General features: G+C 52.2%; 1 protein-coding gene across 1 annotated transcript; it reads right to left on the minus strand.

The window, feature by feature from the left end:
* Positions 1-271: 271 nt before the first annotated feature.
* On the minus strand, positions 272-13143 carry SELENON (selenoprotein N). Its single transcript, XM_049774778.1, has 12 exons — positions 12949-13143; positions 12218-12335; positions 8204-8340; positions 5664-5876; positions 5415-5539; positions 4691-4828; positions 3324-3405; positions 2819-3007; positions 2437-2542; positions 1703-1815; positions 1520-1621; positions 272-459 (listed from the first exon to the last, which is right to left on the minus strand). Exons 1-12 carry the CDS (start codon positions 13141-13143, stop codon positions 295-297), a joined length of 1683 nt encoding a protein of 560 aa, XP_049630735.1. The 3' UTR covers positions 272-294.
* Positions 13144-17682: the final 4539 nt, after the last annotated feature.

The raw sequence follows: 17682 nt of genomic DNA on the forward strand, positions 1-17682 counted from the left end.
ATGTAGTTTATGGAACCAGGTGTGTAGTAAAGGACTAATGATGGCAGCCAGAGTTAGCAGTTCACTCACCTGATCAGCCCAAATATCCATTCATCTACTCCCTTCAGCTAAGATGGCCACCCTCAATTGACCATTGGTCCATAAGCAGCCACAGGATGTGAACACCAAGAATGGGAGCATCTGAAGTTTGAGGACTACTGGCTCAGTGGCGGGGGCGGGGGGGGGGGGGGGCTAATCCCTATGCTATAGCCTCTTTCTGGCTCCCCTCCGCATTTTCCAGCAGCCACACTAGGACTAGAGGAAGGGCAGGCCACGCCGCAGACCTTCCTTCAGAAACTGCATATAGGTAGTTGTGGATGGGTCTTCAAAGGTAGATGAGAAGCTGAAGGCGTTGTTCTCAACTTCCTCAGGCTTCATGGACGTTATGTCTAAGAAGTAGTTGGCATTGATGTGGTGGACCTGGGAGAAGGACAAGGTGAGGACAGTGGGGCTCATAGACTCCTAGGAACAGCCACTCCCCAGCCTCAACATCTCCTCTCTGAGTAGTGGGTGTACGCAATAAAGCCAGAAACACAGGTGTGAACCCAGGCCAGGCCAGGATGTTACTCACACAGCTCTTCCATATCTAAGGCCTTTCATCCCTGCACATACCACTCCCAAACTCAACTCTCCCCGCCAAAATGCCTCCATAGTTGGACTGCTTCCTATATGTTGCTTCCTCCAGTTAGTGAGATCTTTAAGGACAGGGTCTACGGAATGAGGATAGGAAGTCCATGGCAGATGAAGTCCCTAGCCAGGATTCTGTGTCCAGTGTGGTTGCTGGTTTGGCTCCACACCAGAAGACATGTATGACTTGTCAGGGGCTACCCCAGGCTTTTCTCCCGAGGGTCCTAATACCCTCAGGACCTTCTTTCTTTAGATGAACTGGGGCCAGCAGGCTCTGTCAGTACCACTTTTAGCCTGGAGACCTTTCTCAACCAGCCCTTGTGAGCTCCCAACTTCTGAGGGGGAAGTACAGGAGCAGCCTGAGAATCACCCCCTTTAGTCTGAATTCCCTAATCATCCCCTAGGACTTAAAGGACAAGGGGCAGTTTTGAACTGAAGGGCAGGAGAGGCTGAAGTGCATAGACATGCCTGGCTGAAAACCATTGTGCTGCTTGTACAGCCACCAAATTTCTAGAACTTCCTGAGCTCAAATTTCCTTGTTTCTGTTTCACTAAGGGAGATGAGGGACTGTGATCAGAGTAACTGTGATCAACTGCTGAAGAAGTGGGGCTTGGACCTGCCCCTCCTACCCCCCCCCCCAGGAGAGAAGCTTTCCTTCCAGCCCCCACTCTGATCTGCAATGCCCATACCCTCTGCTGCCTATTCCTCAAAGGGTAATCGAGTGTGCCTTTGTCCCTGCCCTGCAAGTGCACTGACACCCTCAATGGTGGCATCCCCATTTGCTGCTCTGTCATCAGAGAACAGCTAGACCAGGAGTCTGAAGGTTGGGTGGCACAAGCCACTGCCCACATACCACGGTGCCGTTGGGCAGGCAGACCATCATCTCCACTGGGAAGCTGTACTTTTCTAGGTGCAGGCTGGCCAGTTCCTTGTGGGCGGCACTCTGTGGATTGTTCTATGGAGAGAGTGGGCACAGTCTAGGTGTCTGGGCCCCCAGCAGAGTCCCCAAGGTGGTTCTCACGCATTTCCCACTCACCTGCAGGTCTTCTAGTTCCTTCACCAAGGACCAGGTGCTGATGAAGCTCTCATTGAGAAGGGTGAGAATGGGCGAACTTTCCAGGACTGTCTCCCGGAGAGTTCGCCCGGAACCTGTTCAGTCAGAGGAGAGAGCAGAATCATTCCCCCTCTCCACCCCTCACTGTCTTTCTGAGGTTTTCAACAAGCAGTAAGCATCAGGGACTATGGCCCCCCCCCCCCAAACCTCAGTGTGACCCCAGGGCCTCTGAACACAGTTCTGTATAGAACTTTTTCCTGCCACTGACAAACTCCTCTCATGTCTTAGCTTTAATTGCAGAAGCCTTCCCCAGATCTCTGTTACACAGACCAGATCAAACAACATTAGATACCCACAGAATTTCCCCTTGGCTTGTCAGTGAAGTTTCTGGGGAAGTAAATACAGATCTGCCTCTGGTGTAATTTTCCACTTATGAGTGTGCAATTCTTTATAGAGCACATGGCGCCTTTACATCCCTCACATAAGTCTAGGAGACAACATGTTACCTTCTCTTGCTGGTAAGAAAACTGAAGCTTGCACACGGGTTTCTTAGCTAAGGTCTCCAAGCTGTCTCCAAGGTGAGCCTGCCCCTTCCTGGACAAGTACTACTCCATCCCACCCTCTGCCATACCTAGCCCCCATATGCCATAAGCCTCAGAGCCGCCCCAAGGTATGAAGTCTCCCCCATTCTCCCCTGGAACTAGTAGGTCCCTCACCTCAGCAAGACTGGTCATCCAGGGCCCCCCACAGCAGTATGGAATGTACAAGCTTCTTCTTGGCTTTGGCCTGGTCGAAGGCCTCTGTGAATGGCAGGTAAGCAACCTGGGTTGAGCAGAAACTACGTTGAGCTCAGGACTCAGGAGGGGCAGATGGGGTCCTACGGGGAGGCACCTTAGCAGTGAGTAAGCAACCTGGGTTGAGCAGAAACTACGGTGAGCTCAGGAGTGTGTGTGTGTGTGTGTGTGTGTGTGTGTGGTGTAGACGCAAGAAGTGAGGAGCAGTAGAACGAGAGGGGCAGATGGGGTCCTACTGGGAAGCTCCTTAGCAGTGAGTCCTGCTTGGCACCCTCTCTCTGAGCCCTCCAGCCTCCGGCCTCACCTTCTTGAAGGGGTACATAGCCACTTCCAGGCGTCCAGCAGCCTCCTCCCAGCTGAGCTCCTGCTGCCATTTGATCTCCTCAAACACAAACTGGAGGGGCTCTCCTGAGGGCAAGCGGCTGTCAATGGTGTTACCATCCTCATCCAGGATCACAGAGGGTACTGAGGGGCCTATGGCCTCTAGCTCCATCTGGGGTGGAGGGCAGAGAAGAGAGGTCACCAGAGAGGATGGTTTTGAATAGGGTAAGAATTTTTAAGAGGTGCCAAAGAGACCCTATGACAGCAAAGGTGGGAGATTGAGGCACTCAATCAAGGTCATGTCATGCATCAAAGCCAGTGTCCAGATGGGCCCCAATACAGATATAGGAGCAGATAGCTTCTGTCTGTCAGGAGCTCTGTGCTTCTGCAATGTTTTGAGGCTCTTTAGGTTCCTCTTTAGTCGGAGGGAAAGTATTATGGGGACAGCTGGTCCAACCTTCCTTTCCTGCAGAGAATTCTGGACTCACCTGTGGTATGTAGCCGATGTCCACCTCCATGTTACTGCTCTCGCTGGCTCCATACAGCCACTCCATGTCGACGTTCAGAGACCTGGTAACCCCAGCAAGCTCCTGAGCCACGTGTGGATTTGATCTTACCCAAGATGAGGGCATAGAGGCAGGGCGAGGTGAGCACAAGCTCTGAGTCCCCATGCTGTCACTGCTGAGAACTTTTGGTCTTCCTAGACTTTCACTTCCTAGCACTGCATCCATGTTCCCCCACTGACCTATAGAGAGTTTTCACATCCCTGTCTCCCATCTGCTACTGTTGACTGCCAGTACACCCCAGGAGAGGTGAATTCAGCCTCCAGGCAGCAGAACCCATCAGATTGGGTGTCATCTGCAAAATCACCACATGGGGGTACCCCTGCACTGACCAACAATAAGTTTTGTGAGGGCAGGTGGGTGGAGTCCCAGGAGTCTGAGAGAGATTGGTAGTCCTTGTGGTTTGAGGCTGGAGCTCAGCCTGGGGCTGGCCCTTCTTTCTGTTTCAGCCAAGGCCCATCACCTTCAGCCACTCCCCACCATGGGGGCAGATATGCCCAGGAAGAACCCCTGCAGGGAGATGGTGAGTGAGGGCAGTCATTCTCAGTTTCCTGCAGCCCTGACTGCTCCCTCCTTGCATCTAGGACTTGAGGATGTCACGTTTGCTCCCTTGGGTACATTTTTCCTCCCAGCCCTCACTCCTGTCCAGGAGCCAACTTCCCACCAACCAGGGACACAGAGGCCCCTCTAAGAGGATCCCTGCGGGCCCAGAGCCCCAGATGAGACTGAATTCTGGACTGCTGGTGTCCTGGCCAGCTCGCATCTCTGTCCCTCAGGCCCCTGGATCAGGGAGGGCTCTCCCAGGATTTAAGGGGGCACAGAGAGCACCATGCTCCACATAACTAAGAGATTCTGTTGTAGATAATCAGATCTCTGCATGTATTCTCTTGGCTGCTGTCTCACACCCATTCTTGGTGCAACCTGCCTCATCCTGGCTGTGCCCTGGGTGGCATGAGAAGGCTGTGGTTATGGGTGTGTGTGAGGCCTGTGAGCATATGGGGTTGGGGGCTCTTGCATGAGGGAAGGCTGCTGGTTGGGTAGCAGGGGTGGAGTTGGTAGCCAGGCTAACTCAGTACTTGGGATAGTCCCACCTCCTACCCATTCCCTGCTGCCTTTTCCTGAGTCAGCTCTAGGCTCTTCCTCTAAGACTGTCCAGCCAGAGAGGTGGCTCTGGGAAGCAAAGAAAGAAGTAGATACTGAGGGGTCTAGGGGTCCTTATTTCAGACCTCCTGACTGTGGGACAGTGGGCGAGTGGTAGTAGGTTCTGGGCTGGGCCAGGATGAGGCTCTCACCTGTGGTTGGGCACAAAGAGCCGGAAGTCTCGGACGTGGGTAGCATCTTTGGAGATGATGATGTGGCCGGTGAACTGGCCAGGCGAGAACCAGAACGGAAAGCTGGGTGGTTCACTGAGCTGGAACTCAGCATGGATCCTGGAGGGAAGGGGTATGGCTGGAAGCAGAACATCCACCCAGTCCCATTTCTTTTTTTTTTTTGGTTTTTGGGTCACACCCGGCGGTGCTCAGGGGTTACTCCTGGCTCAGAAATAGCTCAGAAATAGCTCCTGGCAGGCACGGGGGACCATATGGGACACCGGGATTCGAACCAACCACCTTTGGTCCTGGATCGGCTGCTTGCAAGGCAAACGCCGCTGTGCTATCTCTCCGGGCCCCCCAGTCCCGTTTCTGCCCCCAGGGTTAGAACCCTTAGCAAGAAGATGGGCATCAGGGAGAGGGACAGGCAATGGAGGCAGGAGTGTTGGGGACCTCCCAACATAACACTCTATAGTTAGCTGCTGGATTTCCCAGAAAGCATCCATTGCCTCTCCCTGGAGCTCTGGGCCTAAGGGAGTGTCGTGAGCCAGACCTGCTCCTACAAGTCCTTCAATGGAACAATAGACCCAGCCACCAGTAGTATGCACAGTGTGACCAGACCCTTTCCTCTAAGGAGAATGTTCACTCACAGTGGGGAACTGAGGCAGAAAACTCAGGCTGTGTGCCTAGGGCTGGGGTGGCTCACCGGAACATGACTGTGTAGTAGAAGTCACTGATGGCTGTCAGGCAGGCAACAGCTCCTTGAGGGGCGAAGCGGGTCTTTACAAAGGGCCTTGGGTGGAACATGCTCAGGAGCCTGTGGATGATGACCTGGAGGATGGCAGAGGTTCTGGCCTGTCTTTCTAAACCCATATACCCTAGGTGAAGATCAGCTAGGCACCCCAGACCCAGGGGAGGTAAGGAGACAGGTGGGACAAGCCCAGAGGTACCTCACCTCCTTGCCCTTGGGTGTTGGTGGGTAGAAGCGGTTGTTGGACAAGTAGCCAGTGAAGATGTTCAACTCGCTGGGGATGATCCACCAGGGCCTGCCTAGCTCCACCTGACCCCGCGGAGGTAAGAAAGGTCGGAAGTGGCGAGCAGCAAACACGGCACTTGGTGAGGCTGCTCTTGTCCAGTTGTGGAGGCCTGACAGGGCCAGGTGGGAAACCTGGAGCAAGAGAGAGCTCTGTGGCACTGTGTACCCCAACCTTGGGGTTTTCCAGATGGGTCACCCTGGAGCTTTATGTTGACTTACCAGGGAGTGGGAGGTAAGGGTTCTTGCCCTGTGATAGATAGCCTCAGGCTGGACACTGTTTGGAGCTAAGACTGCAAACTGGGGCTGTGCCCAGGCTCTGCTGAGGGCGAAGAGTTGCCTCTGCCTGCCTCTCTGAACCCCCTGAAGAAGCTGGCAGAGGGAATTCCACTCTCTGAGGTTCTCTCCTAGATTCCTCCTGGTGCCCATGCCCATTCCAAGCCAAGTTGGGAAAAGAAGTAGTTAACTATCTACCTTTCAGGGGAAATCTTCAGGGTGGGGTAGGATGAGGCCACAGAGAAGTGGATATAAGGTCACCATGATAGCAGCTTGTTGGGCATCCATCAAGAGTAGGGGTGGTGGTGGTATCAGAACCTGGCTGTATTCAGGCAATATAGAAGCCTAATCCTTGAGACAGCTCTGATGTCTAGGGGTGGAGGGAATGGGGACATTTGGCACCTAAGAGCTGTCTCAGTCTTTGTTTTTTAATTTTTTACCTTTTTTTTTTTTTTTGTCACACCCAGCAGTGCTCAGTGGTTACTCCTGGCTCTACGCTCAGAAGTAGCTCCTGGCAGGCACAGGGGACCATATGGGATGCTGGGATTTGAACCACCATCCTTCTGCATGCAAGGCAAATGCCTACCTCCATGTTATCTCTCCAGCTCCCTGTCCCAGTCTTTGACTCTAGCCTGTTCCTGCTTCTCTCTTGGCAGTGTGGTCCAGCTCAGTAGGAAAGGGGGGGAAGGGTATGGAGTAAAGGTGCAGGAAGCTCTCACAGGAAGAGGCTGTCTGGAATCAGGGCTGGCTATGTAGCTGTCTGGAAGCAGGGTTGCCAGAGCTTCCAGCACTGGACCCAACCAACAGGCTGGTTAGTCCATACGAGGCCTGTTCCCTCAAGGAAGCTCAGAGGGTTCTGCTCGGAAGCTATGGCTGGGGTGCTGACTCTGCTTATCTGTTCTGTGGCTCTGCAGGGCCTCGTTTGCTCCAGGCTCCTCACAGGCTATTCATCTCCACCCAAGACCCATCTATGAATGATCAGACGTGGGTTTGCAACCTCCTATTGATTCCCCAATCTCTCCTAGTTGCCTTCCCTTCTCTAAGTGTAGACTGACCTCATTTCCGGCTCGCCAGTCCTGCTTCCTCCCTTTGGTCCCCATGGACAATTGACTTACACAGAAATCTGAGTCACCAGCTCCCACCCCCACTTCTCTTTGGCAGCCATGCTTGCTTCTCTCCTTTCCCAGCATCCTCCTGGCTGTCCTGCCTGCCTGGAGCCTCTTCCCTCTGGGAATCAGTTCCTTGTCTCCTGCTTCCTCCCAGGCCAACAGCCTGGGAAGCAGAGATGTGATGAGGGACCCCCTATTTCAGCATGTGCCAGGGCTTTAGCTCTGCAGGGTAAAGGTCAGTCAGCCTTGGAGTTTTTGTGGTCTGGCAATTTCTCTTTGGCCTGTGTGTCCCCAGAACCCTGGTCTGTCCTGTGGGTTCTCTGTCTTTGGAGGCTAGCTCACAGGCCTTTGCTCATAAAGGTTGAGGGAGTGTGGCTTGGGCAAAGTGAAGAAGTTGTTCCTGGTATGGGGCAGCATGTGAGGAGACTCCTATCTAGACACAAGCTAGGGTTGGAGAAGCAAGAAGAGGGACAGGAAGGATTGATGGTCCTGGGGAGACCTGGGGAGACACTGGAGACCTGTTCTTAAGCCTGAGGAGTATGACTCAGGGACCCAATGGTTCCCTGCTGGGAGGACGAAGGTCACAATTTATCCAGGGCCCTGTGTGTGGGGTGGTGGTGGTTGTGGTAGAAGAGGTGGATCAGATACCAAGTGCTGAAGTCTCTGGAAGAAGACTGACCTTCACAAGGTAAGAGTGAGTGGTGTTTCTCTAGCCAAACTCTTTCCCCTCCCCCTCTCTGGCCCTCCTCTTCCCACAGCTGCAAATAAATGCCCCTGGATTAAATCCTTCTCATCTAAATGAGATGCTCTGGCTTCTCTTTCTATCCATATAAACCAGATTGCCTGCAGGTATCACTTTGAACTCTCAGGGTCTGCTACAGTGGTTTCTGGGAGGGGAAGGAATGAAGGAAGGAAGGAAGAGAGGAAGGGAGAGAAGGAGGGAGGAAGGAAGGTGAGAGGGAGAAGTGGATGGAGGGAGGGAGAAAGAAAGGAAGGGAGGAAGAAGGACAGAACACAGACACCCCTGTCTGCTACCCTGTCTCTAGCCCCTCTCCCTCTCTGTCTTCCCCAACTTACCCCTAGGAACCCATTTTTGCTCTTGGTCATAGACTCTAGGAGCAGAGGCTGGAATTTGGCTTCAATGGTGAGTGTCTCCTCGCTGGGGTCAGGGGGCAGCTCCTCCTCCTCCTCATAGTTGGTCACTGGGGTTGAACCTATGAGACAGACACACATTGTTGGAAAGGTCCCAGGCTGTGTTGTGGAGACTCCTTTCCATCCCATCTAAGCCATGAAAAGTGGAGACAGCTCAGCACCAAAGGAGCCCCCAACGTGAATCCTGTTTCAGCAGTGCAGCACTATCACCAACTTCACCCAAGGAGCAAGTGGGGGCTCAGTGTGACTTCCTAGGTCGCTCAACAAGGTAGCAGGGGTCAGGAGTTCAACTCAGGACTATGGAACTTAAATTTTCAATCACCACAACCCTCTGCTGCAGACTTAAGCTCTCAGAAACTTGTTTCCTTAAAGGCTCTAATCCCCACTTATGAGATGGAGACCAGAGAGACTTGCTGTGATAAGGATGACCAGGCTGGGTATGCAGAGCCCAAAGAACTCTCTCTCTCTCTCTTTTTTTTTTTTTTTTTTGGTTTTTGGGTCACACCTGGCAGCGCTCAGGGGTTACTCCTGGCTCTGTGCTCAGAAATTGTTCCTGGCAGGCTTGGGAAACCATATGGGATGCCGGGATTCAAACCACCATCTTTCTGCGTCTAAGGCGAACGCCTTACCGCTGTGCTATCTCTCCGGCCCCTGAGAACTCTCATTGGGGTGCCATGACCAGAGAGTTCAGGGCTAGAGAGCCACAGTACTGGGATTCAAACAGTGTTCTTCCTTCCAGTTCAGGCTACCTGTGAAAGGCCTTTCTCACTTTCCTGCCCTACAAGCTCCAAACTGAATCTGAGATGTCTGGGCTCCTGAACCCACCAAAGGTGATCTCTGGGCAAGTAGCTGGGGTCCCCAAGTACAAAGAGAGAGGCCACATTGTGGGGTCTGAAGAGAAGGCATGGGGCCAGATTGACATGCCCAGCTCTGGAGGAGGTTGGCGTTTCCTGGACACCTGGGGGCCAGTCCCTCAGTCCTTCTAGTCTTCCTGCATGAGAGACCCTCCAGAATCTCATGAGGAAACAAGCTCACTCAGGGCAGGGCAGGGAAGCAAGACATGAAATCAGGAGCCCTTTGGGGGCAGTGAGCCCTATTCTAGCGTGAGAAGATTGCTCCTCCCTGACATTTCTGGGTGGCCTGTTTTCTCTCTGCATGAGGCTGGGCAGTAGTAGTTAAGCTCCAGCTCTTTTTGCTCATGGACTCCATCAAAGTTTGTCATCTTTGAGGGATGCAGAACCATTATGAATGTGTAAGGAAGAAATGAGCCTATTTCAAAAGGTGTGACTAAGAAAAGGAGGGGGGCTGTGGAATGTAGGATTAGAGCAGGTGGGTCCTGTCATGTCTTTCCTAGGGCAGGGTTTCTGTTGATAGGTAAACCAATGGGCAGAGTGGGGCATTAGAACCAGAAACCACTTGAAGGGGCAGTTTCTGGATTGCACGCCCAGGCTTCTGCTACAAACCCCATTCTGAGGAAAATAGAGTTATTCCTGCATTGGTAAGCCAGCACAGCAGAACTGTTTTTCCCAAAGCGATCCAGCCAGAAACCCCAGAGGAAGAGAACAATTGGGAATAATAATGCAGAGTTATTAGTCAGCCTTGTGGATTCAATTATTTTGGTGTTATCACAGATAATTATTGATAATAATGCTCAGGGTTTTATAGCCTTTTGTTTCTTTCATTAAGAGACTGACTTATGTGTAATGTTTGTTTATTATACACTATTTGTAAAACTTTTAAGGTAAGCAGCAGGAAATGAAATACCTTTGTAACTGTGGCAATTCTAAAGCCTGCTTCCTGCCTAGGTTGGTGTTTTGGGGGCTCTATTTTCTCCAAACTGGATCTTGTTTTGTACTCCTTTTCTGGATGGAAAAAAAACACATGTATGAAAATGTTCAGGGAAGATGACATGTGACTCCTGCTCTTTGACTGCAGAAAGGATAAGGAGGTGACTATGTATGCCCCCCCAAATAGGAGGGGCTCACAGACCCACAGGGGCCAGCCCATTTACCTGCTCTGCTGCTCTCACAGAGAACTGACTGCATGGAGACAATAACACATGGCTTTGCATTTTTCTTCTAACCCTCCCCGAGCCAGTGAGCAGCTGTGCTCCCCACACCTAGAGACACAGTAAGGACATCATGGACTTCAGGGATGTGCTCAACTGAGAGTGGCTGACATCAAGTTCTCGCCTTTCCCTCCTGCTGGCCTACTTAAACTCTGGAAAATCTGCATAACAAGTGGGTACCCAATACCTTAAGTTTGCCAGAGAGATCATACAGGAGCCACTTGCACGTGGCTCTGGTGGCTGTGAACCCGGTTCTAATCTGCAGTACCACATATGGTCTGCTGAGCACTGCAGGATATGGCCTAAGTTTTTCCAACACCCCAGCCCCCCAAAAATCATATGTTCAAAAAATGTCACAAGAGGCTGTGGATGTAGCTCAGTGGTAAAGGGCTTGCTTTGCATGGTATAGACTTGTGTTTCATCTGACACTTCAAAAAAAGAGCTATGAATAGTGGGAGGGAAATGGACCCAGGGTGCTGTGGAGGTTTTTTTTTGGTGGGGGGGGCACATCCAGTAGCACTCAGGGGTTACTCCTGACTCCAGGGACCATATAGGACTCTGGGGATCCAACTCAGATCCATCCTGGGCCAGCTGTGCTACCACTGTGCTATCACTCTGGCCCCCATTTGTGGGGGGGGGGGGCCTGTGGAGGTTTTGATGCTCTGGGAGAAACATTTTAATTATATTTTTTATTAACTGATTTTTGGTCTTGGGGTGATGCCTGGTAGTATTCAAGTGCTACCCAGTGGTGCCATGCAATGTTGGAGACTGAACATGCAAAGCATGTGCTCCAGTCAGTTGAACTGTATTTCTGGCTCTTGATGTGACTGTTTTCCATTTTCTTTTGGTTATTGAGCATTACCTGCTGATGCTCAGGGCTTATTTTTGGTTCTGTGCTCAGGGATCACTCTTGGTGGTGCTCAGGGGACCATATAAGGTATAAGGGATTGAACCTAGGTTGGCTGTAAGTCAGGTTGACCAAGCAAGAACCCTATCCATTGTACTATCTCTCTGGCCCTGATGTAACTTTTTTAAAGTCATTGGGAGACCACCAGAGTTATACTAGGGTTCAAGAAACCCTGGATTGAACACAGGGTGTCACACATGCTAGGTTTGGACGCTACCATTTGAGCTATCTCCCTAGTATATAAGAACCATTTTATCAGAACATTGTGCTATTCCTCCTTACAAAAATATCTGACTGCAACAGGCAAAAATGGATAGAACCTTGCGCACCTGGACAGGGTTTGGTGTGCCATATTGATAGGCAGTAATAATGACACTGCTGTCTGCTGACCACCTGCTGCAGACAGGAACACAGCAGCCTCCAATCCTCAGTCCTCTGTGCTGCTGCAGGACCTATAGCTGCAAGACTGGGCTCTGATCTTGGCACTTGTTGGCTTTGGCAAGTTGGCAAACCTTCCTGTGCCTCAGTCTCCCCAGTTACAAACATGAAGATGAGAACTGCTCTCATCTTACTGGGCACAGGGAAATCGAAGAGCTGGCTCACAAGAAGTGCTCAAGTTGACATCTGGCCCTAAGAACTGTGAACTAGTATTTACAGATGAAACACACGTGTGTGTGTGTGTGTGTGCGCGCGCGTGCGTGTGTGTGTGTGTGTGTGTGTGTGTGTGTGTGTGTGTGAGAGAGAGAGAGAGAGAGAGAGAGAGAGAGAGAGAGAGAGAGAGAGAGAGAGAGAGAGAGAGAGAGAGAGAGAGAGAGAGAGAGAGAGAGAAAGAGAAAGCAGCTCACCCACACGACCAGTTAGATAATGCTCTAGCGCCTGGACTCCAGCACCCTGAGCCTCTGTGGCCCTTGGGCTCAGAGTGGCAATTCTGTCCCCTCCGGCCCTGGCCACACTGTTGCAATACCTGTCAGCTTCTCGGCGATGGGCTTGAACTCCTCGGGGCTGATGTGCAAGTCCCCATCAGTGTCCAGGGAGGAGAAGAGGAAGAGGCCTTCGTTGCCCAGAGCCTTCAGGGCTGACTCCTGCTGGCAGAAAGGGGGCTCGATGACTGGGGTCTGGGCACCCGAGGAGCAGCTCCTGCCTGCCACACACTCTCGCTGAGTCCCCTCAGCATCTCCCAGCCCATCAGCCAACTGCCACTTGTGCTGTGCCAGCCCCTTCTCATCCTCCCACTTCCTGCTGCCCTCCTGCCAGGGATGGCCCTGTCCACTGTCTGAGCAACCAGCCTGTCCTCTCCTAGTCCCCCTCCTATCTGCATAGCCACATTCACCCCAATCTTTCAGCCCTCCCCCTCAGCCCTAGCGCTCCTAGCCCCTCCTGCTTCTTTACTTCACTCTTTGTGCTCCCCGGCCAAGTTTCCCTTCTGATCTAGGAGTGCCAGCCTCACTACAGGCCAGTTCTCTCTCTCCAAGCAACCCCATGGGTCCTTCCAAGGGAGGTCCCACTAGAGTTCCCCTCTTCCCCCGTTCTCCCGGAGCACCGAAACGGCCCGGCCCAGCCCCGGGGTGGAGCTGGGGTGCAGCAGGCATCCTGCCTCCCGCTCCCGCAGCTAGAACCGGGTTCCCCCTGCCCGCCCCGCCGTCCCGCACGGCTCGGCCCTGCTGCGGGGCCGGAGCGCGGCGCTCCCCCGCCGACCTGCAGCGCGGCCGCCTGGGCCTCGGCGTGGCGGGCGTAGGCCCGGGCGGCGGCGGCGGCGGCGGCAGCGGCCAGCAAGGCCCCGAGCAGCGCCAGGACGCGGGCGCGGGCGCGGGGAGGGCGCGGCGGAGACGCGGGCGGCGCGGCGGGCTCGGGGCCGGGCGTCCGGCGCTCGCCCGGCGGGGCCCGGCCCATGGTGGCGGCTGGCGGCGACTCCGGCCAGCACCGAGCGGGAGCAGCGGGCCGGCGGGCGGGGCGCGGGGCGCGGGGCGGGCCCGGGGTACGGGCGCTTGCTTGGGCGGGGCGGCCGATGGTGCTCCAGGCCCGGCCGGGACCTGTGTCTCTGTGGACCTGGGTCTACAGTAGCCGTGGGTCGGTGCTGAAAGCATTCGGAGAGGGATGCTTGTCCGCTGGCCCCCCAAGTCCCTCTTTGCTGCATCCACTGTCCTGAGAGCGAGCGAGGCCTTTGTGTCCTGAAGGGGCCCCTCACAGCCCTAGCTTTCCTGGTGGGGGATTCCCAGGCCCTGTGGACTGATGTGAGGGAGGCAGCTGAGCGTCCCTCTGCCTTCCTGTCCTCCTGCAGCTGAGAGATGCCCTGCTTTTAAAAAGGCCTTCCTCCCATCCTCTTTTTTGGAGGCCACACAGGCACAGGAGGTGAGGCCCTAGTTCCTCTAGGGTTCTAAAGCATCCCCAACCCCCCATGGGTTGTGGGAGCACAAGGGCTGATAGCTCTGCAGGTGGCTGGCCAGTGTCCTCTGCCTCTCCTCCACTGGATCCAACCGGGCCATGAGATATATTATTGGAGGGACCCTGGGAATGGAGACTGCTGGGGCTAGGATACAGGGGGTGTAGATACTCAGTGAGGTCCCCAAGACCTTGATCCTGGGTCTGCTCCCTCTGGGAGCAGGAAAGGGAACAACTGGTACCTGTAGGAGCCTGGCATGCTGGCCCCTGGAACTCACCACCAGCCCAGCATTCTCAGGGCCAGAATGCAGAGGTGCAACAGACTGGACTATGCTCTGGACTTGGTGTTGGGGCCTTTACCTGATCTTGTTTGTTTTCAAACCATCCAGGATTGATGCGTTCTGTCTCAGAGGGACCTGAGTCTGGGTCCCCAGCTCCCGCTAAAGTCACTTCTTTTCCCATGCTGTTCCCTGGGGACTGAGCCCTCTGTTCTGTCCTTCTGTCACAAGCTGCTGTGACAGTGCTAGGCTAGGCAGGACCTGGCATGTGGCGGGTCCTCCGCAGTGTTTCTGTCATGAGGGACTCTCAGGAGCTCAGGCCTTGTTGGGCACTCAGGCCTCACCTCCTCAGAGGAACGTTGAGGGCCTGACATCTGGTGCTCGTTTCCGGAGGCTTCCAACTGTGTCACCTCGACTCATTACTGCTAATGTTTGGGGACACCCTGCACACGACAGATGCTATTAGAAAACCAAATTCCGTTCTATCAGGAAGCAGAGCTAACAGAGCACAAAGCAGGTTAGGAGGGGAAGATGGATGAGGCAAGTTCCCTGGAAAATAAATGAGGGAAGTTTTCTTTGCCAGAGGACTTTTATTTATTTCATTTGCTTTTTGTTAAAGATGCAGACACAGGGTAGCGTGAGCTGCATAGGATGGGGAGTTTGACTCAGCCCCAAAGGGGGTGAGTTTACAACACAGGACTCAGGCCAGTGAACCTTTGGGATAATAACTCTTAGGGGATCCATATCTGGGAACCACTTGGATGTGTTTCCTAACCCGAGTTCAGTGCTTGCCACTTGCATGCTGGTTACTCAAGAGACAGGTGCTGATGTGAGGAAAAAAAGTAGTTACTTCAGATACCAGCAACTTGAGATGGGGACTTCATTCAAAAGATTTTTTTTGTTGTTGTTGTTTTTGGGTCACACCCGGCAGCGCTCAGGGGTTACTCCTCGTTCTCTATGCTCAGAAATTGCTCCTGGCAGGCTCAAGGGACCATATGGGATGCCGAGATTCGAACCACCGACCTTCTGCATGAAAGGCAAACTCCTTACCTCCATGCTATCTCTCCGGCCCCAAATGTTTTGTTTTGTTGTTTTTTTTTTGGTTTTTTTTTTTTTTTGGTTTTTGAGTCACACCTGGAAGGGGGAAGGGCTCAGGGGTTACTCCTGGCTCCATGCTCAGAAATCGCTCCTGGCAGACTCGGGGGACCATATGGGATACCAGGATTCGAACCACCATCGTTCTGTATGCAAGGCAAATGCCATACCTCCATGCTATTCTCCGGCCCCTCAAATTTTTTTTAATGGAATCATAATGAAGTACCAAGTTACATTTTTGTTGTTACTTTACAAAGTTAGATTTATTCCTGAATTCAGTTTCAATTATACAATGTTCCAATACAAACCCCATTCATCAGTGTCTGTTTTCCTCTACCAATATCTCCAGTTTCCCTCTGGTCCTCTGTAAGGCAGGTACTTTTTTTCTTTTTCTTTTGTCCTATTAGGTAGGGTGGTTTCTAATGCTTTTACTGCTAAGGAATCATACATATCACTTTACCTCTTTTTAGTACTCAATCCTCATCCAGAGTTACCATGTTGTGGGGCTTTGTATCCTCAGAGAAACAATCTTCCATTTCAGGTTGGGTCGAAGGGTTTATATAGGCTTGTTCCGGAAAGTTAGAAGAAACTACTGGTTGCCAAAGAGCAGGAGGGAATTCTATCTATAGACCCTGGGGGCTACCATCAGTGCTAACACAGTTCCTCACGACACTGTCAGACATCCCCTTCTCCAGAAACTGAGATGACCTTCTAGAATCTTTGCAGAGGATCTGTTGTTGACTTTTTCCCAAGGAGGAAGGTAATCTCCAGGAGTATTCTCAGAGGGATTGTTGTTTACTTTCTCGGGGTGGAGGGGAGAGGTTATAGGAAGTGTGTGTGTGTGAGGAGCAAGATGAAGTTACTGATGCTTATTCACTTCTAGGCAGGCATCCTTCCCAGAAAACTTTTTGCCAAATCAATGACCTGGGCAGGTCAAGGTCTTAAAAGAGGGTGAGGTGTAGGGTGATTCTCACCAGGGACAGCCTGGTGAGAATATATATATATATATATATATATATATATATATATATATATATATATATATATATATATATATATATATAGGCACTTGTTTCTTGCCTGTTAGGGAGCAAGAGTAGCATTTAGTGCTACTTGCAGCTAATGGGAACTGCACACACACACACACACACACACACACACACACACACAAATGTGGAATTTAACAGCCAAGGAGATAGCTCTGAGGTCTGAGTGCGTGCTTTGCATGTGAGAGGCTCAGGTTCCTCCCCCAACACTACATGGTTCCTAGGAGCAATCCCTGAGCATGGAGCAAAGAGTAGCCTCCAAGTACTGCTTTATGTAGCCTCCCCAAGAAACCAAAGGAATTAAAAAAAGCCTGGGTAGAAGGAGAGTCCCTTTTATTCCCATTCTGCAAGTATTTATGGAATCTCCTCGCTCTTCTTTGGACACTGAAGATTCATCAGAGAAGAAAACAATGTTTCTGTTCTTCTGGATAAGATCTACTCTGGCACCCCAGAAAGGCAGCACTCTGAGAGATATGGAGCAGCTGAGGGCCCCAGGACTAAGTGTGTGTGAGGTGCTTATTCAGGTCACATTCAGGGAAACAATGGACACTTGGGGGCCTGCTAGGCACTGTAGATTCACAGGGTGCTGGGGCCATGAAGTGATAAGCCAGGACAGAAACCTGGAAACAGAGTAGGGTCTTTAGAAGAAAGACTTTGGGGGCCAGAGTGAAAGTACAGCAGGTACTTGCATCCTGTATAGTTTCCCAAAAGAGAGAGTTTGGGTATCTTGGTGGGATTAGAGCAGGGTAGGTCCTTCCTTGCTCTGTCCCTGAGCGATGGTTTCCTTCCTTCAGCCTGCCTTCACCTAACTTGTCTGTATCCTTCCCCATGGGAGGGGTTAGAAGGGACTCAGGCCTGTCCTTGTAGCATTAGTAGGTTCCATCTCTCAGCCCCACCTCTCTTGTGTCCTCTTTCCTCTGCTTCCTGTTTCTCTGGTAAACTCAGGAGAAGGGCCTCTTTCCTGTGGGGCTCTCTGCTCTCCAGGGAGACAGCTCAAATTAGTTTCTTTTTTTCTTTTTCGTTCCAGCAATGCAGGGACAATAAGCCAGGGAGCGTGGACTGGGCACTGAGAACCACTTAGCTCTGCTCTTTATGTTGTTCTTCTATTGTCCGAGATCTGGAAGGAGTGGGGTGATTTGTGTCAACCCAACTGTCCAGCCCTTTACATCTTGGAAGCTAACAATGGGACCAGCATTTGGGAACATTATGGATTAGGCAGGACTTTTACATGCCTGCAGAATTCTACATGCCTGGGCCACTGGGACTCTGAGAGATGAAACACCTACCACATGGCAGGAGCTATTCTGGGCCCCAGAAGACGGACAAGGCGCCTCCTCTCTGTGAGTTAAAGATCCAAGTGGGAGGAGAAAGGGGATAATCACACAAAAGGAGATGCTTTCAGGTACTGCTAAACTGGAGGGATAAGAGGAGGTGTTCCAATACAGAGACAAGGGGGTGGGGCAACCCTAACTAGCTGATGATGCTTATATTGTGACCCATACAGAGCAGCCAGCTCTGAATAGAGGGGGGAAAGGCATTCCTGCCTGGGTTGGAGTTGGGGGAGAACAAGTGTAAAGGCCCTGAGGTGGTTATAAGAAACATGAATGTAGTGTGAACTGAGGAGAATGGCT

The sequence above is a fragment of the Suncus etruscus genome, chromosome 6 (genome assembly GCF_024139225.1).
Source record: "Suncus etruscus isolate mSunEtr1 chromosome 6, mSunEtr1.pri.cur, whole genome shotgun sequence".
NCBI lineage: Eukaryota > Metazoa > Chordata > Mammalia > Eulipotyphla > Soricidae > Suncus > Suncus etruscus.